The sequence below is a fragment of the Mustela erminea genome, chromosome 4 (assembly GCF_009829155.1).
Source record: "Mustela erminea isolate mMusErm1 chromosome 4, mMusErm1.Pri, whole genome shotgun sequence".
Taxonomy (NCBI): Eukaryota; Metazoa; Chordata; class Mammalia; order Carnivora; family Mustelidae; genus Mustela; species Mustela erminea.
The window spans coordinates 664,092-689,463 of NC_045617.1; the positions used below are offsets into that span (position 1 = coordinate 664,092).

The following is a 25,372-nucleotide window of genomic DNA, read 5'->3' on the forward strand; positions in this document are numbered from 1 at the left end:
GGATCGGAGTCTGTGCTCAGGCGGGAGGTTCCGTCCAGCCCCGAGCTCTCAGTCTGTCTGGCAGTGAGTCCCCCGTATAGGCCACTAGGTCTTCACACACGTCCTGGCTGGTGTCCCGTGCTCCCCGCACTCGTCCTGCTGCCCAAGGAGCCCCTTTCTCGGGATGAGTCGCACAAAAATGCAGCTTAGCACACAGACCGTGCCTCGTTACCCAGCGCCGTCCCGGAGACTCCGTGTGCTTCCTGGCGTCACAGCCATGCGTGGCGGAGGAAGCTTTGTCAGCTGGGTGCGTTGTCAGTCTCAGGGACAAAACCCATTTCTTGGAATTCCGTTGACATTATTTTCCTGAAATTAACTTGTGGAATTATTATTGGACTGTCAAGAAAATAGTTACTAACTCAATTTTGATGTCACTTAGTTTATTTAGGACAGGTTTTTAAATGTCTATTTGTCTTAATTTTCCTCCTGAATTCCTTTCATTTTCTTTTTTAAATGATTTTATTTATTTATTTGAGAGAGATCACAAGTAGGCAGGGAGGCAGGTGGAGAGAGAGGAGGAAGCAGGCTCCCCGCTGAGCAGAGAGCCCGACGCAGGACTCGATCCCAGGACCCTGAGACCATGACCTGAGCTGAAGGCAGAGGCTTTAACCCACTGAGCCACCCAGGCACTCCAATTTTCCTCCTGAATTCTTGACAGTGTAGATTCAGAATAACTTTTAAATGACATGCGAGGCAACAGTTCAAACAGTAAGCATCATTTAATTGCTGTTTTCCTGACTGATGCCATAAATGTGTTACTTCTGTTGCAAGTTTCATGGCTGTTGGGTGCAGCGTGGGTGATGGTGCTGCCGGGCCTGGGGGCACCGAGCAGTGGGAATGGCCTGTGCCAGTAGGGCCGGGCCTCCGCGGGGAGCTGCTGTGGGCTGTGGGGGGGGCGGCTTCGCTCCCTCCCCACACATGCACCTCCTCGAAATGTGTATGCGCTTAGGGTTTCTGCTTCCTGCTGCGGGAATTATTTCTAGAGCGTTCAGACTGACGACAAACAGTAGAAGTTAAACTCAGATACTTTCAGCGAGAGTTTTGACAGATACATGTCGTGTGCCCCGTCCACAGCCTCCCCTCTCCTGAGTCTCCTCATCCACGCGGGGAGCCGGCAGCTGGTGACAGGATGCGCGCATGGCCAGGTGAGGGAAGCAGGACCTCCAGCGCCGCGGCCAGACGCCGTGGTGACCGCGTGAGTGCCGCCGAGAGGTCTGTGCTCGCTCCCCTGTGCTGCTCCTGCTGGGAGGGACCGTGGGCCCAGGGTTGCGGTGGGGCTCACACTTACATGTGCCCACACATGGCTGGCACAGGAGCCAGCTGTACTGTAGAGTTTGAAAAAGACACTTGATTTTTTTCAGAACTTACTTTTTTTAGGGGAGAAATTCAGGTGTATTCACAAAGCGTGGGTCCTGTTCTCTTCTTAAAAAGTTGCTGCTGAGTAATTTGGGCAAGATGCCCTGTTGGCAAATAAGGCAGCTCTCGCTCCTCCCATGGGCGGAGCACCTGGCCTCCGGCAGTTCGGGTCACCGCACCCTGTGCACGGGCTGCACCCCACATGCCGGCCGGGTGTCCCGCAATGTCAGCCAGTTGTGACGCCGTCTGCCTGGAGCCCCAGGAGATGGGCCCCTTCACACGCCGCCCACGGCGGTGCGGCCTCGGGCTCCGCGTGACCTGGCCGCTTCGGGACGGGCCTGCAGCCCCTGCTCGGTTCCACGGACCTGCCGGAGCGACCTGCGGACCTCAGGGGACGTCTCTTGCCGGCGCAGCAGCCCAGTGCACCAAGACTCGGGTGTGGATTGGAGAGCGCACGGCGGGAGGGCAGAGGCCGCGGGAGAGAGAACCTGGGCCACTCCCCACCCAGCAGAGCCGGGAGCGTGACCAGGGTTCGGTCCCGGGACCCTGAGACCCCAACCTGCGCCGAAACCAAGAGGAACGCCTCACCCACGGAGCACCCGGCCTCCTGCTGCTGACCAGTCTGGTCAAGGAGGCAGCAGAGGACGGAGACGAGCCCCAGACGGAGCCGCACAGGGGGAGGTTGGGGAGGGTCACCCTCCGGCGCGGACTGTGCAGGGATGTGCTCAACGACCTGGAAGCTGGGATTCCCTGGAGGCCTCAGTACACAGGCCTGACCAATGACACCGGTGGCCACTGGTGACAGAACCCACCCTCCAGCCCCCACCCCTCCCCAGGGTGGGGCTGAAAGGCACCAGCCTCTAATCTCGGGATTCATTCTCCTGGCAATGCGGCCCACCCTTAGGGTCTTCTCACCAAAAAACACCTTTGTCACTCAAGGCTTGGGAAGTTCTTAGGGTTTTAAGAGGTGTGTGCTGGAAACAGGAAGTCCAGAAAAGTGTATTTCTTGTTCTAAATCACAATATCACAGATGTATTTTTGGAAACTAAGAAGTTTTACTTTTCCTTTTGACAAAGGTGACTGCTCTTACTATGCGTTTTTGCCAGTGACGTGCCCACCGGACTTGTGGCTGTGTCCCTGGTGTTGGGTTCCGAGAGACTGGCCTGACCAGTGGGATCAGAGTGCATGCCCTCTTGGGCTGTGGTTTATAAACTCGACGTCTGCGGAACGGGTGTGCGGGGCTCGGAAGGGGCAGGGAGGGGTCAGACTGGCAGAGGAGGGTCCGGCAGGCTCTCTGGCTGCGCGGCGCCTGTCTCGGGCTCCACACACACCCTTCTCCGGGGGCTGGTCCGCGTGTTTCCCCGTGCCCTGGGATGGCAGACCTGCGGTCTGTGCCTTGTTGGCTTTTCCAGCTTTGGATCTTCAGTTTGGTTGAAGGACATCATTACCGTTGTGTGACACGAGTTGACCTGAAGAAGAAGAGAGAGAGTTTCTCCCGGAGGACTGAGTCCAGGCTGTGCAGCCTGCCAGGTGGGCGGTTTGAGGGAGCACCGTGCAGGGACAGCTCTTAGTGGGCGAAGTCTAGCGTCTGACCTCAGACAGGCCCCAGCACCAGGGACAGCGCAGCTCATCCTGTGCGCAGGGGTGAGGTCCGCTGATGAGGAGAGCGCGCGTTCCCCACCCCCCCGCCCCGCCCCCGACCCAGGCACCCTCTTCTCACCTTCTGGGGGTTGTCCTGGGCCAGCCCCATCTCTGCAGGAGCCCCTCCCTCTGCCCACGTGATTTCCACGTGGCCAGGCCTTCCTCCTCGCCATATGCCCGATGCCTGCGATGCCTGCGCAGCGCCACTGGCACAGGAGGGTTGGGGAGGCGCTGGGGGTCTTCCTTCCTGCGGCCGCGCTGTCATGCTTCACCTTCCGGCAAAGCCGTCTTTTCCCTGCTGCCCTCAAGCTTCTCATCAGCGCTCTTCCTTCGGGTTAGTTCTCATTTCGTGTGTGTGTGTGTGTGTGTGTGTGTGTGTGTGTGGCTTTAGGCAGTTTCTTTTGGAGGAAGGTCAGAGATCACTTTTATCCACGATATCTGTTTTCTTCCTGTTGCTTTCAGTCTTGCTTTCATTGTTTCTTGTGGAAGCGCCGTTTATTTTAGGTGAACGTGATCCTGCTTTAGGAACAGAGTTAACCTCTGGTGTGCCTGGAACCCCCCTTTCTGCCTGACAGGCCTCACATACGGGGTGTGCTTGGCGTTGGTCATCTCAGTCTGAGTCCTGGGCAGGTGTGGTGGTTTTCCTTGATCGAGAACAGATCTGGGTGGCTCTGACCCACACGCACTTCCTCCAGCGTCCCGTGCTGCCGGCCGTCTGCCTGCGACTCGGTGGACCCTTTAGTGCCGTAACTCAGGTGATCAGTTCTGTTCCTAGAAGACAGTCCGCATCCCAGCACCGACGGCTTGGAGGAGGGAGAGGAGGCCGAAGCAAGCCTCCCGGTCCTGGGTCTGGCGTCGTGCGATCTGTCCGTCATGCTCCCTGCCGGGCGTGCGGGGTGAGTGTGCTGAGCTGCCCTCGTGCCCCGAGGAAAGCCTCGGAAGTGTGAGGTTCACTTTTTAGGAATGATTAAAATAAAGCCAAAGTATTTTTGTCTTTTGAAGTAATAATATTAAGTATTTTTAGGATTGCACATTCTAAGTCTTAAAGCTGGTAAACTGAGCAGTTGTTTTTAAGTTTGTTTAATAAAATGAAATTGTTAATTTCGCTCAGCAAAGTCTAGGCAGATCTTGATCATAACGAGGTAAAGGGGGCGTAGTCATAAGTCATTCTGAACCGCCCCATCTGCCCTGCCGCAGACATTTCAGAATGTACTGTCACGGCTTTCACTACGGAGTCCCGAGAGCTCTAGGGACAAGGAGGGACGAGCCTCTGTCTTCCCGGACAAGGTGGGGCTTAAAAGGTTGGGGAGCCGGCCTTGCTGTGGGCCAGGTCTGTGCACAGGCGCCCTGCTGGATCTGCCCCCCGACGCAGGCGGTGCGGGAACGGGCATCTGAGATGGCCTGTGCTGAGGCTCCCTGAGGGTCGGCCGGGCTTCCTGCCCCAGATGCACAAGGACTGGTTTGGCCGACCCGGGGATGGCTGTGGGAGCACGAAGGCCCGAGAGCGCACACAGGATGTCAGGGTGGTCAGAGGCTCCAGGGGACTGAGAGGCTGGTGGCAGAGAGGGCGCCAACCGTGGTTCCGGGTCCCAGGTCTGGCCCAGCCAGAGGAGGCTGCTCCATTGAAAACTACAGAGGCAGGTCTGTTTGCCCTCACGGGGGCTCTGCGGCTTCTGTCTGTTTGCTGCTGCCCCACGTGGCAGGACCTGCCATACCGCGCTGCGCCTCTTGCAGGGACGCCCCCTGGGCAGAGAGTCCCGTGGCCTCAGAGAAGGGAAAACCGTGCAGATCGTGATCGAGTTGGGATCCACTGTGGCTCTTTAGTACTGTCTGCCCGGGACGGCAGGTGTCCCCGGAACCTGAGATAGCAGCCAAGCGCCGGGAGCCGCCGCCTGCAGCAGCCGCTCGGGGTTGGGGGATGGCAGCCTGAGGAGGGGATGAGCTGGGCGTTTTCTCTTTTTCCTTTGAATTAGTCAGTCTTCTGAGAATGCCGTGTGCTTATGGATCGGAAGCTCCGTGGGCCTGTTCCTATTTAACTTGGCAAGCTTTGAACTGGAAGCCGCCTTACATTACAAGGGTAAGGTCGAGTTCAGTTCCTCTTTTGCTCTGGCATCTGGGAGAGTGACCCTCTCGGTGTAGGATGCTTGGCCATCAGAATGTGCTGCAGGTCACGGGCAGCCTCTGTGCATAGGGTCCCAGGGACGCACTTCAAGTCTGCTCCCAGCTCTTGGTGGCACTCCCTGCCCTTGGTCCCCAGTCCTCCCGTCCCCAGGCGTGTGCAGGGCTGCCAGGGACACTTGTTTTCCTCAGCACTCCCGTGTCTGTCCCAGCTCCTGCCCAGGATTCCGAAGTCCACACCGTCAGTGTTTCCCCTGGAGACTTAACACCATGACCAGGTGACTCACAAGCTTGTCAGACTCAACTTGTCTGAACGGAGCTGGGCGCCCTCCTGTCCAGCCCTGGTTCCGGCCCTCAGGTTCTGTGACCACCATGCGCAGAGTCGTCCCTCTGCCCTCCCTGTGTGCCCGCAGCCAAGGTCGCCTCTGGATGCAAGCTCCCTCCCTTCTCTTTTAAGGCCCTCGTGCTTTGGGGACAGAGTCTGAGTTCTTAGCTTGGGCCAGCCCATCCCCCGTCCTGGTGGGAAGTCACTGTGCCTTTCCTCACCTTCGGGACTTTGCTAGAACCCTCCAAACCTCTGCTGGCTTGAGCTCCTTTCTCTCCTCCGCTTTCCCTGGAAGCTTCACCTGAACCTGCTCTGGGAGCCGTGTTCTTCCCGGCTCCCTGTGGCTACAGCGTGTGCAGCGTCTGTGGTCTCTCTGTGGGCGCCTGTGTCCCCATGACTGTGGCTGCTCGGGGCCGGCGGGGGTCAGGGCTCTCGTAAGGGCCTCGCTCCTCGTGCCCCAGCAGCCCCAGCACGGGCCTGTGAGCACGGCTGTGTCAGCGAGGGGCCGGTCGCCCGCTTACCGCCAGCGTTGCTGCTCTGTTTCTCTTGGCCGGGAACGAAGACTTCAGGAGCCTCAGCATTCGGGTTGCCGGGTCCTGCGCGGTGGAGAGCGGAGCGGGGGGTGACAAGGTGAGTCCTGCCTGGCGCACGTCTCCGGGCTTAGCTTCAGGCTCTCTCGGACCCCCAGAGGACTGTGGGGCCGGCCGGCGGGTCGCCGTCTCGTAGGCGGCAGGTTGGGACGCACACGGGGCCACGCGCGGCGACGGTTACTGCTGACGTCATCATGGCCGTGCTCGCAGTGGGCGTCGCGAACGTGTGCTCCGTGTTGACTGTCCCCTGCAGGCCGTCTGCTTACTCACGTCCTTGTTTGGCCATAAGATCGCCTTGCTGGAAATCCACGTGGCCGCTCTGGTGACGTCGCAGTGGAGGCACGCCGCGGGAAGGGGTCTGTCCGTGCTGCCTCGGTACGGTCCTCCTGCGCAGGCTGTACGTGTGTCGCCGCAGCGGCTCCTAGAGTCCCCCTCCCTTCTGGTCTTAGGAGAGAAAAGTAAAGCCTACTGAACTCCAGGTGTGCTAACCCTGTGTGAAACAGGTGATTGCTCGTGGCTTTACTTCTGTCTTGTGCGAGACCAAACGATGCCTCATTGATCTCGCTGTAACCCAGGATGAAGTGGGAATTAGGAAATAGCACTTTGATTAAAAATACTACAGTGTATTTCTTAGAAGGGTAAGGACAAGCTTGAGTGGTTGCAAACCTTGCATGCCCATATGTACGGGCGTTACTAGCTGCTTGTGACTGTCCTGAAATGCAGGTGTCCTTGCTACGAGCCTGTGTGCGAGTTTGCTCTCCTGGTGCTGTTTCTGTTTCTCCCTTAGTGCCCACGTTCTGTCCACGTCTCCGCTGCGCTTCAGACCCGCTGAGGAGAGGGCGCAGCCGGCTCTGCAGGCGCCGTCTGGTTCAGGTAGTGTACTTGGGCGCTGCGCACCAAGCTTGGGGTGCTCTCCGGGCCCGCGCGCGTCGGCACCTTTCTCTTGCTTTGTGAATTCGTGCTGGGCAGCAAGAAAGTCCCACGTTTCCTCCCTTCTGGTGTTCCTTCATTTCTCTGCCTCGCACATGGGCGTTACCTGCCGTTTGTGGTAGAGAACGTGCTAGATGTTTCTTTTCCTGAATTGGGTAGAAGTCTTAGGACTTCAGAAACATTTAGAAACGCTGATGGCTCTTGTGGCCAGAAGAGCAGTGGCACCTGTGGCCGCTCACGTGTCGCAGGAGCGATCTTTCCTTGCTCCTCTTTGCTGAAGAATTTTCACGCCCATCACAGACATCGTGCTGTTGGCCCTGTGGACGGCAGCTCGCGTTTCTAAGACACGCGCACATTTGCTTACCTCGTCCTGATGCCGTTACGTGGAAACCGGGGCTAATTCTCTGGTGTCTTGTGTTAGCCAGCCCATATAAATTATTTCCCATTGTCTCCAAAATTTTTCTCATTGTTTTATTACAAGCATAAAACAAATTCGTTTGTTGCTTTTTACAAAGAAATGATTTTAAGATGAACTTCTGTTTTAAGACGATAGACTTCGTTACACCCCATTTGTTTCCACTGTAATGATCATTGATAAGGATTGTTTTTTTCCTTCAGTGACCAACCCAGCATCCTAATCAGTCTTGTTAATAAGCCCCTTATTGACCTAATTAAAAGCCAGTAGAATAGTAGCTCTAAGCAGTAGCTCAGTCAGTCTGCTTTTATCTCCGTCTCTGGTGAGGGACTCAGCTTCTGGAGGCCGAAGTACCGGGCAGGGCTGGGCGGGTGGGCCCCACTGCTCGGACCTCCAGGCTCTCCGCTCACGGGGATCCTGCCCTGCCCAAGTGGGCCCCTGTGTCAGCTGTCGCCTCCCTTCTCTGGGAGACCTTCTGACATCCTTGACTGTCCTCCTGAGAAAGACCGTGCAGAGCCCCCAAAGGCCACCCTCACAGGTCCCTGCCTGCCAGGTCCCCTGGGGATCGGATCCGCCCCAACCCCTTCTGACCCCTCCTGCTCTCGCTGCTCCCCCTCCCTCCCGCTGGGTCTGGAAGCCAAGTCGGAGCCCTGCTCAGCAGGAAGTCGCTGCCGGTCCTTATTTAAGTAGCAGCTTCCTCAAGGAATTACCCATTCCTTGTCCTTGCGTTACTCAAAGTGGAAGCAGTGTTTCACTCGAATGCTTTGGGCGTTTATTCAAATAGTATGCATTTACATATTCCTGAGCTTGCTTCTAGTAATTTCAAGACCTTCTCCTGATCAAGTATACTAATGCCTCCGTAAGCTTATTACCTGATCCCGAAAATACTTTCCTCTTGGCTTTACTTTTCGTGGACACTTTTCCTTCCCCCAACACTGACGGGGAGAGGTTTTCTGGGGCCTCCTAGGGTGTAGCTTCATCTCCAGGCGTCCCCTGAGGCGCCGGCCTCTCGCCCCGGAGGGCAGTGTGAGCCGGAACGTGTCCCCATCCCCGTCACATACCTGTCCTGTTAATGGTTTGCTCCTCGGCTTCGCTCGGCTTCGGAAGGGAACGCGGTCCAGGTTGTCAGGTTTGAAACAGTGCCAGAAACAGAACGAAATCTGTTTTTTTTTTTTTTTTTTAAAGAGAACTATTTTAAAAATAACTCAAATGTTATTCAATTATCCATTTTTCTAAAGTTATTTTTCTACTCTTGTACAGAATGCTCCTTTTGGATACCAAGTATTAAACGTATGTAAAAATAAGTAATTCTGGCAGAATTTTATCTCCTCTGAGAGAATTTTTGGGATTTATAAATATTTGGGGTGAGTTCACACAGTGTCAGTGTCAGAGTTTTTATGGGTCTGCAGTGTTGTGGGAGACTAAATAGGATAATAGGTTTTATTGCCATCGTGTTTTAGTGGCTTTTCTTTCTTATTCTGCCTTATGGTAAACAAGAGCAGAAATGAGGAATCTGAGTTCACTTACGATCGTGGCCGTTCTTGTCGGTAGGACAGACGGCGTCGCCACAGGTTTCCGGAGCGAACGGCTCCTGACGGTGGGTCTTTATCGTCCCGTGGACAGAACTTCACACAGGCCGGCCGAGGATGTGGGCCGTGTGGTTGCAGCGCGAGCGGACGTGTTGGTCAGGAGTGTTCGGAATATGGGATGGTGACGTACATTCAGTACCGTCCGAGGAACGAGAAAAACCCGTTGTTGTTTCTTACGCTTTTAATGCCCTTGATGTAACCTTCTTTGCTGGTGGTGGTGGGTTTGGCGTCAGGTGTGAAAGCTCTGAGGTCTTTAGGTCACAGCCTCGTCCCACTTGTGTGGCTTTCTGTTCTCGAGGCACTTTGTTCTGGTCACGTTTTTGTTCTGGTCACGTTCAATGGCCGCTACCTTTGACGCTTGTTTTACAGCGGTGCAGCGCGCCGTTAAGGACCGGCCCCTGGTTTTCCACAGCAAAGTGAGGTCGTCTGGGTACGCGTCCACACCGCGGTGAGTAAATGGCTCTGAGGCTGCTCGTGCCGGGACATGCACGCAGGGCTCCGGACGCCTGAGCCCTCTCCTCCCGTCCTCCTGCGGCTGGCGTCCTGCCTCCTCTGTGCCGCAGCCCCTCCTCGGCCCCGGGGGACCTGCGGCTCCCGCGGCAGATGCAGAGCCTGCGGCGCTGGCCCGGGGCCAGGCCACCCTCTCCTGCGCCCCCCATCCTGATGGCTCTGGGCACGGCCTGTGCAGAGTGTGCTGCTTGCCGCCTGCTCCGGGCAGCTTGGATGCAGGTGTGGGGGGCTGTGGCTGTGCCCTGTGCCACCCTGAGGCTCGGCACCCTGGGTCCCAGCATCTCTGGGGTCTTGTTTCTTCATCTGAGTAACAGGCCAGTACCGGGCGACTGTTCAGCTACCACCAATATGCGATAATCCGATTTTATTAAAGGGGGGATTCAGCGTGACTTCCCAGCGATGTCACTTCTGTTTCTGAGTAGGTTCGCACATAATGTCCACAAATGCAGCTCAGTTTCTGATATGAGTCTGTAGCTTCGTTCTCCGGAAGGAGACTGTGTGTCCAGGATGCCTCCGCAGGTGTCTCAGGGAAGGATAGTTGTTAGGGTTAAAGTAATTGAATGTTCAGTGTATTTCTAGTGTGGGACACAGAAAGCATAGATATAAATATATATGTACATTTTGCTGCAAAATACAGGTCTCTTAAGAAGGAAGCTTGAATTGAAATCTTTAAGGGTAACATGGTTTCTTTCCACAGCACAACTATGTTCTTGCCAAAGACCAACACCAGGAGCAGCGGTGGCCGCTCTTTACCACGGAGCCACGGTCACAGGTGGTACAGCTCGTTTTCCCAAAGTAAATGTGATGTAATTTGGGGAGGCCTTTTGAGTACTTCAGGAGACTTTGTTTCCGGCAGGTGTACGGCCTAGGACATGTTTGGGGACGCGTTATTACTTGGCTGTACATGGCCTTGTGGTCACATTCGGTTCTTCCTTATGAACCCTTTTCCGGACAGGCTGCTCTCTTCACGACCTTAACAACTTAGGAATTTTAATTTTGGTTAAAATTCTGTTTTAGAAAGCATTGGGGTCAGTGAATGGCGCTTTTGGATAAGTTTGTTACGTCGTAACTGGATGGAAGACCGTGAGCACTGACGGGGCTGTCGGCCCGAGATTAGCGCGGGGGCCTGGACTTGCTTCCTGTCCAGCGGGCGCTGCACCTGCGGGACCTCGGCCAGCCCTGCTGGTCCCAGGGCCCCATGCGCCTGCACAGGGAGGTGTGGGGAGACCCCAGGATGCTCCCGGTCGCACACATGGAGGTGTCGCATCTGGACAGAGATTCCGGGTGGTGGTGCTGGCTGAAATGTCACTTGCTCTCGTCCCCGGCACATCTGTGCTTGGGCGGTCACTGGCAGAATGCTGGTTTCACCCCGTTCTGTGACGTTTCCTGTGCCCCGAGGCTCTTCCTGCCCTACTGTGCTGCTCCTGTCTCAGCATCGATGGCAAGGATGTGACCCCAGCAGGTGCCCTCAGACCCTGTGATACCCAGACCGGGGGTTGGAGACAGAACACAGCACCAAAAGCTATGCTCAACTCTGCTTTTCTTGGTGACATTTTCCTACGAGAGCCCAGCTCTCCAGACGGAACCAGTGGCCTTTGATGCATTTCTGGCCCGGGGGGCATTCCGCTGAGGGGTTTCAGTGAGGGGAGGACCCCAGACAGCGTCCTGGGCACAGGCCGGTGTTCCTCTGGGAATGGCTCCTCTGATCACCTACCGAATTTCACTTCAGAGGGGTGGCGCTGCCGGGCTGTGGGGCGGGCTCGCAGGGCCAGGCTTTCCAGCTCGTGCAGCCTCCGAAGGTGTGACAAAATGTGACTTGTCGCCAGTAACTTCCAGCTTTCACAACAACCTCTGCCATGCGACTGATGCCTTTCCAGGCTCCCCGAAGCGCGTGGAACACTGTGTGACCGGTGGCTCTGGGCTGAGGTGGGGAGGCTGGTGAGGGGCACGGGGGTGTCAGGCAGGAGCCTGGCCTCCAGTGCCCTGGCTGGCCCCCGTGCCCGTGGCCTTGCTGCTGCTCAGAGGCTGCTGAACTACTTGCTGAAAATGAACCCGGAGGAGACTTTGCCCCAAGTTCCACGTGTCTGCAGTGGGCTGTGCTGCCTGCTCCCCGGTCCTGTGGGACTCACCCCACCAAGGCCACCCCAGCGCGTGTCCTAGCCGTCGGTCCTTTTCCCCAAGCCATCCGTGGTCTCTTCCACAGACTGGGAATGTGGTTATTTTCGTGGCAGATGCAGGCTGTGTGCAGAGGACGTGAGCAGTCCCTGCGCGACACACAGAGTAGGGGCCGAGAAGGACAGTATGTCTGTCTCGCCGAGTCCTTGCACAGTCGCCCATGAGAAGCCCTGGACGGTTTGCCCTTAGAATGCATGCGTTTTGGCTCCCCGGGACGGAAGTGCGCTTTGCGGAGCTGTTTCGTGGATTCGCACGCGTTTACAGGCATTCAGTGGGAGAGAAAGAGGTTGCGCGGGTACACGGGAGAAGCCAGCACTTCCAGCCCTTCGTTTTGTTTCTTACCTCACTTGGGACTCTCTTCATCTTCATGGTCCTGCTGTTTCTTCAAGTAAGGAGTACCCTTTGGAGCTTTCTCTGCCAACCAGAGTCCACAAGCAGCTTGTCCTCGCGCACGGGCCGCCCGCCGCCGCCACCTGCGTCCAGTACTCAGGTACGCCGCGCCCGGGCTGCCTCCGCTGTATTTTCAAGGATCTCTGAACTGCCACTGTTCCGTCATAAATAGAGTTTTAGAAATCCTGGTGGCGTGAAGTTACCTGGCATTGTTGGAGTCTGGATGAAAGTCAAAGGTCACGTTGCCCTTGAGTGGCCTGATGTTAGGGCCTTTGCGCCGGCTGCCACCACAGCGTGGGAGCTCCTGTGTTTGGAATTAGGGGCTCGCCTGGGTTTGTGCCCTGTGTGTGACCCTCCCTCTGTAGTGCTGGAGGGAGCCACGAGGTGGGTGAGGGGCTGGTTCGCGGAGGTTGGGGGAGACCGCTCAGGGCGGGTGAACCTTGATGTCCTCTGTGGTCACCATCGCTCCTCAGATGGAGCCTTTCCTGCCGGGCCCAGTGTGTCTCGGGCTGCTGGCGGCCGTGTCAGGCTCAAGCGCATTGAAACGCCTCTGCCAGAGTCTTCTCTGGTCTTCCTCGGGAGAGGAAGTGGGTGGCCCTGTGATCTGAGCTCTGTCTTCAGAGGCATGCGCTGTTTCTGGTTTCTAGACTCACCTCGAGGTGAGATGTGTTTGCCCTCAGTCCAGGTGGCTGGAAGGCCACCCCTCAGCATTTTGAGGGCAGTCATGTAGTTTTCACTCCTTCCAACCATGCTGAGTTCCCTGCATTTTTCTGTGAGTGTAGCCCAAGCATGTTTGAGGCATGTGGGGAGATAAGATGCGTGGTGTGGTCAGTGAAGTAGCTTCGTGGTGTGAGAGAAGAGGTAAGGTCTTATCTCTGCTCCTGTGATTGTGTGATAGGGTTAGCAATAAGGTTGCAGAATCGTGGGGGCCTCTGGCTTAGTTCTGCCCCGTGTTAGGGGTAGGGTTGGATATGCCTGCGTGGCTGAGTACTGGGTGTCTTTACTGTTGATGGGAGGCAGGGTGCCTTGGGGTCAGGGTTCTCTGGGTTCAGAACCCCGTGCGGACTCTGACTAGCCCTGCGGCTCCTCACTTCCGGATCCTGTCTCTGAAGGACGTCCTGGGCGAGGCCACCTGGTGGCCCTGCAGAGGGTGATTGGCCACTGAGCACGTGCTGTTGTAGGATCTCTTACTACCTGACAAAACAGATCGGGTTGGCTACAGATTCTGTATTTACCTTCTGCAAGCGTGACTCCTGGGAGCTCTGATTTTACAGGGATGTCCCTTACTGTGTTTAAGCAGGAGATGGACGGTGGCTCGCCTGCGGCTTAGCCAACCACTTGTCACTGGTCCTCCGCGCTGATCTCGCTGGGACGCCTACTGTTTTTTCAGGTATGATGTGTGTTACTTCTAGTTACTGTGAATCACGGTGAGTCTTCTTGTCTGGGTACGGGTTGCTCTCCTCTCCAAGATCAGACTGGCCTAGAAGGAAGGCTTGTGTGGAGGTTCAGCGAGCTAGATGGGCCCTGCTGAGCCGGGCAGAGGGGGTGGAACCGGGGGGCCAGGCTGCAGGACCGTCGCGGTGCCCCACGGTCAGGGAACACAGCTTCTCCAAAGTTCTGTGGGGGCAAAGTCTGATCTTCCCGACATGACTGAAGCACATTTGGGAAATTAGGAGCATCTGTACATAGGCATTTTTTTTAAAGATTTTATTTACTTATTTGACAGACAGAGATCACAAGTAGGCAGAGAGGCAGGCAGAGAGAGAGGAGGAAGCAGGCTCCCTGCTGAGCAGAGAGCCCGATGCGGGACTCGATCCCAGGACCCTGAGATCATGACCTGAGCCGAAGGCAGAGGCTTAACCCACTGAGCCCCCCAGGCGCCCATAAAAACCAGTTCTTTAAAAAAGGGCGAACTTGAGTGAGAACGCGTTGCTTCCTGTGTTAAGTTCTCCGGCTGCTGTGGCCATCCTGCACTCCTTCTCCGAGGCATGGGGCCCCACGTCTCAGGCCAGGCCCCGGCCCCAGGGCAGCACTCGGATGTGTCTCGCTCCTCTTCCTTCTGTTCCTGAGCTTTTCACCCCAGTGTGCATGCGGCAGGGGCACCTGCCGTCCGAGGCGGGAGGCCGCCGGTGTGGCTGGGAGGGCGGGAGGGTGTGCGGCAGGGCAGCCGAGCTGCGGGGACGGACAAGCCCAGCCCAGGTCCCCGCTGGGCACGCCGGCCCGCTCGAACCGGGGTCCCTGCGCCAGGCCTTGAGGTCAGAGCTGCTTGTGTGCGGGGCGGAGCGGGGAGCAGCTCCTGCGGGCTCCCGGTGTTGTCATTCGTGGTCAGCCCTGTCCCTGCCCGCCCGGCTCACGCCCCGGCAGGGTGCCCCTCACAGCTTGGCGACGAGAGCACGTCTGTTGTCCTTGGCAACTTCGTGGACCTTGTGTGGGCGCCCAGGCTTGGAACACGAGTGAGCAGGGAGGGACGGAAGGATGGGGGTGTCCCCGCTCTGCCGCGGATGACCACTTCATTGGCAAGACTTACACGCGGCTGAATGGTGGTGACTTCGCTGCGCGTGTCCCTCTGACGCGCGGGTCGTCGGCCTCGCCACTGCCCGGTGAGGTGGTGCTGGTCCACGCTGCGCTCTGCGGCGTTGAGGAAAGGCTGAGAGCTTGTGGGCTCTCAGACACATTGACCCTCGGTGAAACCTCCCACGTGCCGTTCCTGGCACAGAGACCGCGTGGTGACCCTGGCCCAGGCAGCTGTGGGCGCCACAGGGCCTGCGTCCTTCTGCGTAAAGCCCCGAACCGACACCAGGGGGCAGCAGAGCTGTGTCGGGGACTCGGCCGCCGTGGGCTCGGGTCCGCAGGGCACTCAGGTCTCGGGGCTTCACGGCTCTCCGTGAAGCCTTTAAATGTCCTTGGGCTTCGGTGTCCCTGGTGCCACCAGAGCTTGGAAATGCCCTGGCCCTGTGCTCTGCGGGACTTCTGGTGGGACTGTGCTCTGCCGGATGGTGGTCCCCGGGCTCTCCCGGGCTGGTGCAGCTTGGTCTGATCCGCGGGTCTCCAGCCTCAGCGCATCTGTCCTCGCGGGACGCTGGCTTCCGTGCTCGGTCACTCGTGGGCTGCTGCAGCCTGAGGCTGGCTGGTTCCCGGGAGACACGGGGGCTGCAGAGGAAGGCAGCTGTGCTGTGGCGCTGGGGTGGCTGGGCCTGTCCCGTGTGCCCCGTGTGGCCCAGCGCTGTCCAGAATGCCCAGCTGTGCTGTGGTCAGCGCAGTCGCCCCAGCCTATCCTCTCGGCCCCTCCTTGCTGCAGAACGCCCACGGTTTCATGTCCCCAACGGCCCGTCTGCCTTTCCTCGGTACCTCTGCTTCTCCGAGCAGCAGGTGGCAGCAGCCTCGGGACCCCGTGGAGATTGCCTCCTGGCTAGTGACCTGTCCACAAGGCCTCTGAGGGAGGTGGGATGCAGAGTCGGCCTACGTGAGCGAAGGCAGATGCCCAGTGGGAAGGGGCACGGCGGGCGCTGGTGAAGGGGTTGCGGGTCCAGCTCCCCCAGGGGCGCATCTGTGTGCTCCCTTCCGCACCCTCAGGACCGCGTGGACTGCTTGGGCAGCATGGAGCTGAGGCCCATGGGGACAGGGAGCCCACTTGCAAGGACAGGCTGTCCCACTGACCCTTGTGTGATGGGGTAGTTGACGGACCACGTTGGGTGCCCAGCCCCCAGCAATGCACATGCCCTGGAACCGAAGGAGAGGGCACCGCTCCAATGGCTGGGCCCGTCCCCAGACACTTAGGGATCTGACATCCTGTTGGATGGACTCGAGGAGGGGTCACATCAGGAGGCATGCTTTCGCTGTCTGCCAGGTCTGGGCCAGTGCTGGTGGCAGTAGAGGTCAAGGGGTCATAGCGGCTCAAAGGACAGACCGCGGCTGGCATGGTGGAGCTTCTCTCCCGGGGTCTCGATAGGGAGTGAGAAACGAGGAACCGTGGGGTTCTTGAGCCCGTGGTGGGGTTCCTCCTCATCTCACGCCTGCACGCCCCCCGTCTGCTGCTGAGGCCGTTGTGGGGCGCGGTCCTTGCCTTGTCACTGGCAGGCGCCCTGTGGGCGACCGTCCCAGAGGTGAGCTCCACCGCAGCCCGGGGCCCAGACCCCGACAGCCCTACGATAATCCGACCGTCTGTGGCCGTGCTCAGCAACTCCGCTGACCACCAGCGTGAAGGGAATGACGCTCCTTGAAGACGCGTTACTGGGAAGCCCGCAGATTTCGGCACATCTTGTGATGCTACGTTCTGCGCGTTTCTGCAGCTTATGTTCTTTTTTTTTTTTTTTTAATATTTTATTTATTTATTTGACAGACAGAGATCACAAGCAGGCAGAGAGGCAGGCAGAGAGAGAGGAGGAAGCAGGCTCCTTGCTGAGCAGAGAGCCCGATGTGGGGCTCGATCCCAGGATCCCTGGGATCATGACCTGAGCCGAAGGCAGAGGCTTCACCCACGGAGCCCCCCAGGCGCCCAGGCAGCTTATGTTAATGCGCTTTTTCCTCAGCCTTTAAATGTCCTTGGGCTTCGGTGTCCCTGGTGCCACCAGAGCTTGGAAATGCCCTGGCCCTGTGCTCTGCGGGACTTCTGGTGGGACTGTGCTCTGCCGGATGGTGGTCCCAGTAGCCCCCGTGTCTCTGTCTTCCATTAGGTCACGACGGGCCGGTGAGCACCGTGTGCTGGAGCCAGGACAGCAGGTGGCTGCTGTCCGCTTCCCAGGACGGGACGCTGCGGCTGTGGTTGCTCCGCAGGGCAGAACACGTGTTGTGTGTGGTAACGTTCAGGGCTTCCCTGGCCAGCCCTGTGGTCCCCAGACCGGCGGTCCCAGAGGCGTGCTGGCGCTGTCTCGGGGCCCTAGGCTTGTACCCTCCGGGAGTGTGGGATGCGGGGTGGGGGGCTGCTGCTGGGCACCCACTGTGGTCGCTGACGCATCACTTTTGTGTGTGTGTGTGTGTGTGTGTGTTGTACGCGTGTGACACACACGGGCATGTGTACACTTGGACATGTGCACAGTTACCTGTTCGCACGCGCTTAGCGGAGACCATTTGGAGGCTGTAGCGGCGGCGAGAAGGGCCAGTGTGGCGATGTCGCAGCTGAGATGGGCAGGGGAGGGGTACCGGGGCCGTGTCCCCACGAGTCACATCAGGGCTGGCGAGCGGCAGGTTCTCAGAGCGGGGGTTAGCGTGGACCCCCTACGGGTCTCACTGTGAAAGGGGGACTCAGCTCCAGGAAGACCAGCAGGAGGGGAAGCCGTCAGACCGGGGGCTCCAGCGTGGGGTGTGTGGGAGCAGCTGCAAGGGCACGGGTCCGCTGCGGTGCCGTGGATGCTTTCCTTTCCCACGCGTGACCCCGGGGGTTCTGGAGGACACACCTGAGGGCTGACGCCTCAGAGCTGTGTCCCACGGTTAGAATTTGTCCTTAATAAACTGCACCACTGACAATGCTCACTGCCAAGTATCAACTTTATTTTATTGCCAAGTTTTTAAGTAGCGGGATTCAAATACTCGTTACAGGAACATTTTAGTCGCGTGACGTCGTTCAGAAGTGGTCAGAGGAGGACACACGGGAGAACTAGTGTCTACGTCCGCAGTGGGCGTGTGCGTTGGTGGGAAACTGTCTCCGCGCGTCTGTCGTCTGCCTCCGTTACAGGGGCCATGACTCCCGATTTCTGTTCCAGGGCAGGGACATGTTTTCCAAGCCCGTTGGGTCTGCACAGTTTTACTACCTGGACGCTTTCATCTTGTCGTCTTCCGGCCCCGAGCTCCAGCTCCTCAGGCACCACATGGACGCCAGCCAGGACGAGATCCGCAGGTGCGCGGCCGGCTCTTCTGCCTCTGCTCCCTGTGCTCGGGAGGCCGTGGCTCCTGCTGCGGCGCAGGCGGCGTTGCACCAGCTGGAGTCACCGCGCCTCGGGCTCCTGGGAGAGCCGAGGGGTGGGCTTGTCCCTCCTCCGAGCTCGTCTGCAGGGCCGCGTGCGGGGGCCTGGGTGTGACCAGAAGCTCTGGGCTTCGGAACGTGGAGCTCTTGCCTTGGCTCAGCCGTGTCTCTGATTGATTTATGTGGGGCGATTCCTGCTGGGTGTGTAGTGAAGTTAAACAAGAACCGTTTCCTACACACGCGCACTAAATACACAGCTCAAACGTTCGCACCTCCCTGTGCAAGTATTACCACTTGTTTTGTTTTCAGACTTTTTAAAAAAATAAAACATCATAGGGATATTCCGAGGCCTTCCCAGGCCGGCTCCCACCCCTTCTTCCGCGTTTTTTTTTCCTCCCGTGGCAAGTGAAGCTGCCGTCCGTCACCATACGCGTCACGCAGGTCTGTTCACCGTGTCCCCTGTGCTGCACTCCCAGCCCCAGGACCTGCGTGTCGTCATCCCTTTTCCCACCCGTCCCCCCCGCCCGCCTCCGCCGGCCACCGGGTCGTTCTCAGTGAGCATGAGCCTGTTCTGTTCTGTCACTGGTGTTCCTTGTTTCTTAGATTCCACGCGTAGGTGAGGTCGTGGGGTATCTGCTTTTCTCCGACTTCGCTTAGCGTCCCACTGTCCAGGCCCATCCTTGCTGCACACGGCAAGGTCTCCCCCTCTCTGACGTCTGAGTCGTGTCCCTCGGGGCGTCGGATGGCTCATCTGTCCGTGGACACCCGGCTGTTCCCAGTCTTGGCTGTTGTAACTTTCCTCTTGTGGAGATTGGCGTGTTTGCTCCTGTGCCTGCAGCACACCTGTCGCCGAAATCCGAGTTCTGTTTCTGAGATTTAGCCCCACTTGTCAGTTTGACTTCAGTCTCTTTGCCGCAGCTGTTAGGACATTTTATGCAACAAGATAAACCCATCCTGGGTCAGAGGAAAACACACGGGAGAACTAGTGTCTCAACAACCCAAGACAGATTCCTCTCCCGTCCTCTTGTTGCCAGAGATCAGCTTCTTCCGACTCAGCCTCGTGCTCGAACCCGGGTGGCGCTGGATTCCTTGTGCCCGTGCGCACACGGACCCTGCGGGGGTGAGTTCACTCGGATCCGCTCTGCTCTGCCGGCAGCGAGCCGTGTGCGGCGCTCACAGTGAGGGCAGGTTTTGTCTTTCTCTGGCGGCTGTCCTCCTGTGTCTGCCGGGGATGCTGTCGTCCTTCCTGTAACTAAGCAGCTGACGTGGTGCTTCCTTCAGCCTGGGCCGGAGCCGCCCGGAGGGAGGAGGCCGACGGGCTCGAGGACTGTGCGCTGTTCTGTTCCGCTGCTCTCGTGTGTGATTCCAAGGTGGCTGCTGTGGCTCCAGGCATCACGGCCATGTTCTTCCAGGAGCACGAAGGGGGAGTCCGTGCCAAAGCCAGCAGGCTGCAGACCCTGGGAGCATCCCAGGCCTTTGGGGCTGGGACCTGTCTCAGGAACGCGTGGGCAGGGATGGTCGGGTTCATACACTGGCGGCTGCTGGAGACCCCTCCCCCATCAGCGCGTCGGTGGTCTTATCGTGGGGCTTCTGGAGTCTGAGCTCAGGGTCTGTCTCGCGTCACTGTGGGTTCTTTTTCACCCCAGTTGCTTGTGTCCGTCGGGAGACCTGTGGGCAGGTTTTCAGCTTAGTAGCCTTATTAGGTAGCTTTGCAGCTGTGGAGGAGGAGCACACCTGGCAGGTGCCCCCGGATCTCAGCTGGAAGCTTCGCCGCCTCCTAGGTCAGCCGCTTGGCTAAGAGCTGTGTGCTGAGGCCAGGATGGGTTTGGCTCAGGTGTGGTGTATCGCGGGGTCACGGCTGCCCGTGAGCCGGGTGTGGACGGCGTGGACGGCGTGGCCAGCCCACGGCAGAGAGTGCTGCGGGCTCCCTGCCGCGTTTCCCCCGCAGCTCCTGGCCCCTGGGCTCGCGAGGCCGCGGTGTGTCGTTCTGTGCCTGCCCCTTCCTGGCCTGAGTCCGGGGCAGGTTAGGGACTGAGTGTGACGAGCCTGGTGTTTCTGACGTCTTCCCGGTTTTGACAGTGCGGTTCCCTGGAAGGAGGTACTGTGTTTGCAGACCGTCCGCTTCCGGCCCAGCAGTCGGAGCCGCGGCACGGAGACGGCCTTCACGCCTCAGTCCTTCCGCGCCGGCCTCCCACGCGCTCGCGGGGTCCCTTGTGAACTGGGGGACCCTCCAGCGTGGTCGTGTGCGGCGCGGGCAGCCTCACTGCCTCCGTCTGGGGAGACGCCGCGTGGAGCTTGCTTGAGAAGGGCCCTTCCCGGGCCTGCTGCTTGCCTGGGCTGGGGCTGCTTTCCCGCTTCAGCGCCAGCGTCCGCCAGGGCAGGTGACTCTCGGGAACCGGCCAGGCAGCGACGCTTCAAACGATGGGACGCCAGACCTCACAGGGCCGCCCAGGCATGAGCGCCCCTCGGCCCCGCTGTCTGCTCCTCGGGCAGGGCTCCGGCCGGCCCCTCAGGGTGCCATGGCCCCTCTCGTGGAGCAGAGCCTCCCCTGCCCATCCGCGTGGCCGGCTCTGCCGCAGCAGTACTTGGGCCTTAAATGCGGACGGTCCCTTCCCTGTTCCCACACCCCCCAACGCCCCCGGATTTCAGACACGTGTGTTCTCCCTGGGCTCGAGGGATCTTTCTGACATGCCTCGCCTGGTCTGTGGTGTCTGCAGAGCATTCCCATGACTCTCCCCACGAAACGGTGGCTTTCTACCCCATTCACCACCTACTGTATGATGCCGTGCATTTTTTCAGCAGTGATGCGTAGCGATTTGTGGGATCTTTGTGTCGTCACTGAGCTTCCCTTCAAACCTCTCCTGTGACTCTGTTTGCCCTTGAGTGTGTGTAGCTGACTCCTGCATATCTGTTGCCCCCGGGACCTGCTCCCTGAGTCACTGTCTGTGTGCCTAGCCTGCATACAGGGCCGCGGGCCCCCGTGCAGCACTCACCGCCTTGTGGAAGGTACAGGCTGCTGGCCTGTTCCCCCCCCCGCCCCCCGCCACGCAGGGCCATCCCCAGAGATCTCCCCTGGCCCTGCCTGGGCCACGATCACATCGAAATATTGCTAGCAGGTTTCTTTCCTTTACAAAATTGTTAGGGATTCTTGAGGTCATATGTTTGTTAAACCGATACGAACTGCTTGCATTATCCTTTAGAAAATATTAACAACATATGTGTTCGTGGAAATACAGACAATTTATAACTAGTTGGAAGTCTTCTTAAGTATACATAATTATTTTAGAATTAGGAGAAAAATTTGCTTTCTCACAGACAATAATGAATTATTTGGAGCTTTATATGATATTTTTTCATGAAGTTTTCCTAAAGGAAAAGTTAGAGTTTCCTAAAAGAAAATTAAGGCAGCCGACTTACTCCTTTGATGTTAAAAAATAGAATTATTAAGTGATCTGAAAACGTTCTTCATATTCAGCTTTTTAATGGCAGAATGCTCAGTTGTGGGAGAGAAACAGAAAGGTCGATGACCCTTATTTTTTTTCAGATACAGACGGAAGAGCTGGTGCAGACGTGTCTTCAGGCTCCGTACGACCGGCGCGACGGGCATTACCAGTTTATCGGCCGCGAACGACTTCTACTCCTGTATCCTTGCCTCTGCTCTTGGTTCCACGCCCGAGCTTCAGCGTCCCGGCAGGAGCGCCTGCTGAGGGTCCCGGCTCCAGGCGCCGGCGGGGGCCGCGCGACTCAGGGCGCGCACGTCCTCTGCGTAATTACATGCGTAGCGATCCCATCTCCGTGGGGAGAACTTCACAGGAAAACTGGACATGCGTGCGACAGAGCGCATGACCCACAGCAGGGTGATGTAACCGGCATTTCTGGTCTGTAGTTTCTTGTACGATATGTAGTAATTTTGTGCTTTTATTTTTTTTTTATTTTTTTTATTTTTTTAAAAAGATTTTATTTATTTATTTGACAGACAGAGATCACAAGCAGGCAGAGAGGCAGGCAGAGAGAGAGGAGGAAGCAGGCTCTCTGCTGAGCAGAGAGCCCGATGCGGGGCTCGATCCCAGGACCCTGGGACCATGACCTGAGCCGAAGGCAGAGGCTTTAACCCACTGAGCCACCCAGGCGCCCCAATTTTGTGCTTTTAAAAAACGAACCAGTACACTTGGGATGGGCGTCCTTCCGTTAACAGAATTGGCCCCGGCTCTCTGGAGCCCGGCAGAAGTTGCAGCAGGAACACCGAGTAGGAAATGGAGTCTAGGAGTTTATTTTCTGACTTTTTTTGACTGGCATCATCCTTTTTAGTTAAAAACATTGATTTTGATTTATTTAGAAGAAAAGCTCTGATCTTCAGGAATTCATCTTATAAAATCTGAAGTTATTCGGAGGTCTAAGTTATGTTCTTTGAAGAGTTTTATAGTTGAAATTTCAGAAGGACTGAGGTAAGGCATTAGAGGTTTTAGAGTATTTTAATTAGAAATGTGATGCCAGAGCCCCTTGGTACACACAGAGCACAACACCTAGCAGACATGTGTCCTTCCGAGTACTCTGGCCTTAAACGGTGCTTTCTGCATATTTTCGCATGAGCGCTGGGCTAGTTACCGAACCTGGTGATCTTTCTCCCACATACGCCACTGATGGTGGCCACTGGACGTGGGGTTGTTCTGGTGCTGACACGAACCCCGAGTCCATGTGCTGCTGCTGTTGCCCTGAGTGTGGACGTAGGCAAGGCGTGGCTGGTGGCTCGCCGCGCTGGGAGGGGCGTGCCTTCGCGCGGCCGGCTGCAGGCGGCACTGTCCACGTGTGCACTTGCACTGCCTGATTTGACCCTTAGACCGGTCTTTGGAGCTCCATCCCTAGCGATGCAGCTGGCCTTCCGGCTCCTGATTGGGGCCTTTCCTGGACACCTCAGATCTCATTGCGCTGAAGTTAGACCTCTGTGCCTCCCACCTGGAGGTCTGCGCCACTGGGTCAGCTCTCGTCCCTGGCTCAGCGGCTGCTGCTGGACGCCGGCGGCAGAAGGGGGGAGCGGGGCTCTGCGCGCAGACAGTTGTAGCCGTCATCGCTTGCGCGTCTTTGGTGCCCCGAAGTCCTCACTGCATATGCGGGGCCGCCCCCTCCCCCTGGCGGATGGTTGAGAGGAGTTCCCTAACTGCGTCATGCAGATCTGGTGCTTGCGGCCGGCAGGAACAGGACTCTGGAGGTTTTCGACCTCAATGCAGCGCGCAGTGCGGCCGTGGTGGTGGGAGCCCATTCCCGGCCTGTCCACCAGATCTGCCAGAATAAAGTGAGTAAGCTGTTGACAGCGCTTATCATTTGTGAAATTGTGTCTTTAAGTGTTGGACTCGTACAGATGTCTGATGCAGGTTTCTGACAGTTTGCTAGCAAATACCCAATGCCATTTTTTTTTCTTGTCATCATTCAGTTTTCTAGGCCTTGATGTTTGACCTTAGCAGATGGTTTAATATCGTATGGAATGTGAAACTTTGTATTTTTGTCTTTGATTATTTTCTGGGCCCATTTTTCAACTTTACTAGTGATGCAGTCACACTTAAAACTTGGTGGAGGGTTTGGGTGTTTCAGACTAAACAACCAGTGAGTCACGTAGCTCCTGCTGGAATGGAAGCCACCGTCAGGAACCAATGGTTTCCCTCTTCCAGATGCACATGCTCTGTCTGGACAGGGTGGGGGTTTAAGACTACCCCCAGCTGAGGGTTAGAGCCTGGAGATGAGAAGGGGTGCTGTTTTGATGAATTCATTGTCTCATACTTTAGTTTAAAAGACACTTTGCAAACCAAAGACATCTAAGAGATTTGTAAACAAAACTTCTCTTTTTAAGACTACAACTCCAATTTTGTTTTTTGATATATTTGGAATAACTTTAACTTATAATGCCTTCTGAAATCTGCATTGTGATTTCAAGGGTATCATTGTTCTTTGATTTCTGGGGTTTTTTAGAGGGAGGAAGAGGGAGAAAGAATCGTAAGCAATGGGGCGCCCGGGGGGCTCAGTGGGTTAAAGCCTCTACCTTTGGCTCAGGTCGTATCTCAGGGTCCTGGGATCAAGTTCCACATCAGGCGCTCTGCTCAGCTTCCTCCTCTCTCTCTCTGCCTGCCTGCTTGTGATCTCTGTCAAATAAATACATTAAAAAAAAAAATTGTAAAAAAAAAAAAAAAAAGAATCGTAAGCAGACTCCAGCCCCACTACCACCACCATCATTTTTTGTGTATGGAAAGTGGTTTGTCAACATTTCCATGAAGATTCCTATTTTCTTTTTCTTTCGCTTGCTCTATTCTTTATTTCTTTCTGGGACTTACTGCAGAGCCATGAAAACTTTAGATGAAACTTCTTATGAAAATCTGAAAATCTCAGTCTGAGATTTATTTTTTCCATTTGGTTCTAAATTTGTTTTATCTTGTTTCAGCTGATTAAATTGGAAATACAAAATAGAGTTTTGGAGTTTGAAATGCTTTTTACTTATAAAAAATATAACCGTAGTTTTAAGATGATGGTAAAGATAATTCTTTTAAACTAAACAATTTTCTCATATTTTCAAAAGACGTTATTTCATTTTGAAAAATACCGGGATGCTATTCCGCCTGGCCGCTTAGGGTTTCCTTCTGCTCCTCTGCTCCCGTACCGTGGGGGCGGACTTTCCGGTCTTTCCATCCGTCGCTCTTCTCTGTTGCAGGGCTCAAGTGAGATAATGCACGTAAGTCTCTTAACATACGCCCAGTTCATTAAATGACAACCATTCTTCCTGTAATTTTAAATTATAAATTTATGAAGGTCGATGGGCATTGCCTTAAAAACTCTCACTTCCCAAATCCACCTAATTTCACACAAGGCCTTTGTTCCTGTCACTGTTGAGGGTGGAGGCTCCGGAATCTGCTGTTTGCAGTGGAAGGTCGGAATCTGAACTAAGAAATCGCTTTCAAAGAAATTAGAACGCAGACGGTGGTAGGTGGGGACAGGGTCATTTGACAGCAAGCTGACTGTGCGAGGGCCGTCGTGGGAGACGGCGAGGGTGCCGGTGGTAGTGAGGATGTTTGCGGGGTCCGGGGAGGACTGGGCCTCTCCCCGTCCCATATCGTCAGGCAGAACTTGATTTTAGGAGGAATTTGAAGGCACATAAAGTAGGTTGCCTTAGCCCGTGCAGTTGGTGCGTCTGGGCTAAAAGCCAGGAGGTTCCCTGTGTCCGTGCGTCCTCACAGCCTGACTCCCATACACAGACCCGCGTGTGAACGCCGGAAGTGCGCCCAGTGCTGCCCGGTCAGCCGCTGCCTGTGCAGTCTGTGTGTCTGTCCTCGGCCCCAGGCCCCACCTGCTGCCACCCCAGTCCGCTGTCTCCGCGAGGCTCTTCCTCAACGCAGTCGCACTCCCACTGCTGAC

At 56.6% G+C, this 25,372-nt stretch overlaps 1 protein-coding gene across 17 annotated transcripts in view; it reads left to right on the forward strand.

Moving 5' to 3' along the window:
• WDR27 (WD repeat domain 27) overlaps positions 1 to 25,372 on the forward strand; it is a 141,381-nt gene that overhangs the window by 26,641 nt on the left and 89,368 nt on the right. For 12 of the 17 annotated variants that reach the window (XR_004284699.1, XM_032338438.1, XM_032338434.1 and 9 more), the window contains 15 exons: positions 1,114 to 1,184; positions 2,808 to 2,925; positions 3,812 to 3,932; positions 5,010 to 5,113; positions 6,042 to 6,109; positions 6,323 to 6,444; positions 6,857 to 6,942; positions 9,373 to 9,451; positions 10,211 to 10,285; positions 12,078 to 12,178; positions 13,379 to 13,468; positions 16,752 to 16,873; positions 17,778 to 17,911; positions 21,522 to 21,619; positions 23,146 to 23,267. Coding sequence is in view for 15 of the 17 variants with exons in the window: in XM_032338438.1 (XP_032194329.1) it covers positions 1,114 to 1,184; positions 2,808 to 2,925; positions 3,812 to 3,932; positions 5,010 to 5,113; positions 6,042 to 6,109; positions 6,323 to 6,444; positions 6,857 to 6,942; positions 9,373 to 9,451; positions 10,211 to 10,285; positions 12,078 to 12,178; positions 13,379 to 13,468; positions 16,752 to 16,873; positions 17,778 to 17,911; positions 21,522 to 21,619; positions 23,146 to 23,267 (1,511 nt within the window). In the remaining 2 variants the exon portion in view is untranslated. Of the gene's footprint in view, positions 1 to 1,113; positions 1,185 to 2,807; positions 2,926 to 3,811; positions 3,933 to 5,009; positions 5,114 to 6,041; positions 6,110 to 6,322; positions 6,445 to 6,856; positions 6,943 to 9,372; positions 9,452 to 10,210; positions 10,286 to 12,077; positions 12,179 to 13,378; positions 13,469 to 16,751; positions 16,874 to 17,777; positions 17,912 to 21,521; positions 21,884 to 22,112; positions 22,368 to 23,145; positions 23,268 to 25,372 lie in introns of those variants that run through there. The other 5 variants (XM_032338433.1, XM_032338432.1, XR_004284700.1 and 2 more) reach the window with 5 other exon arrangements.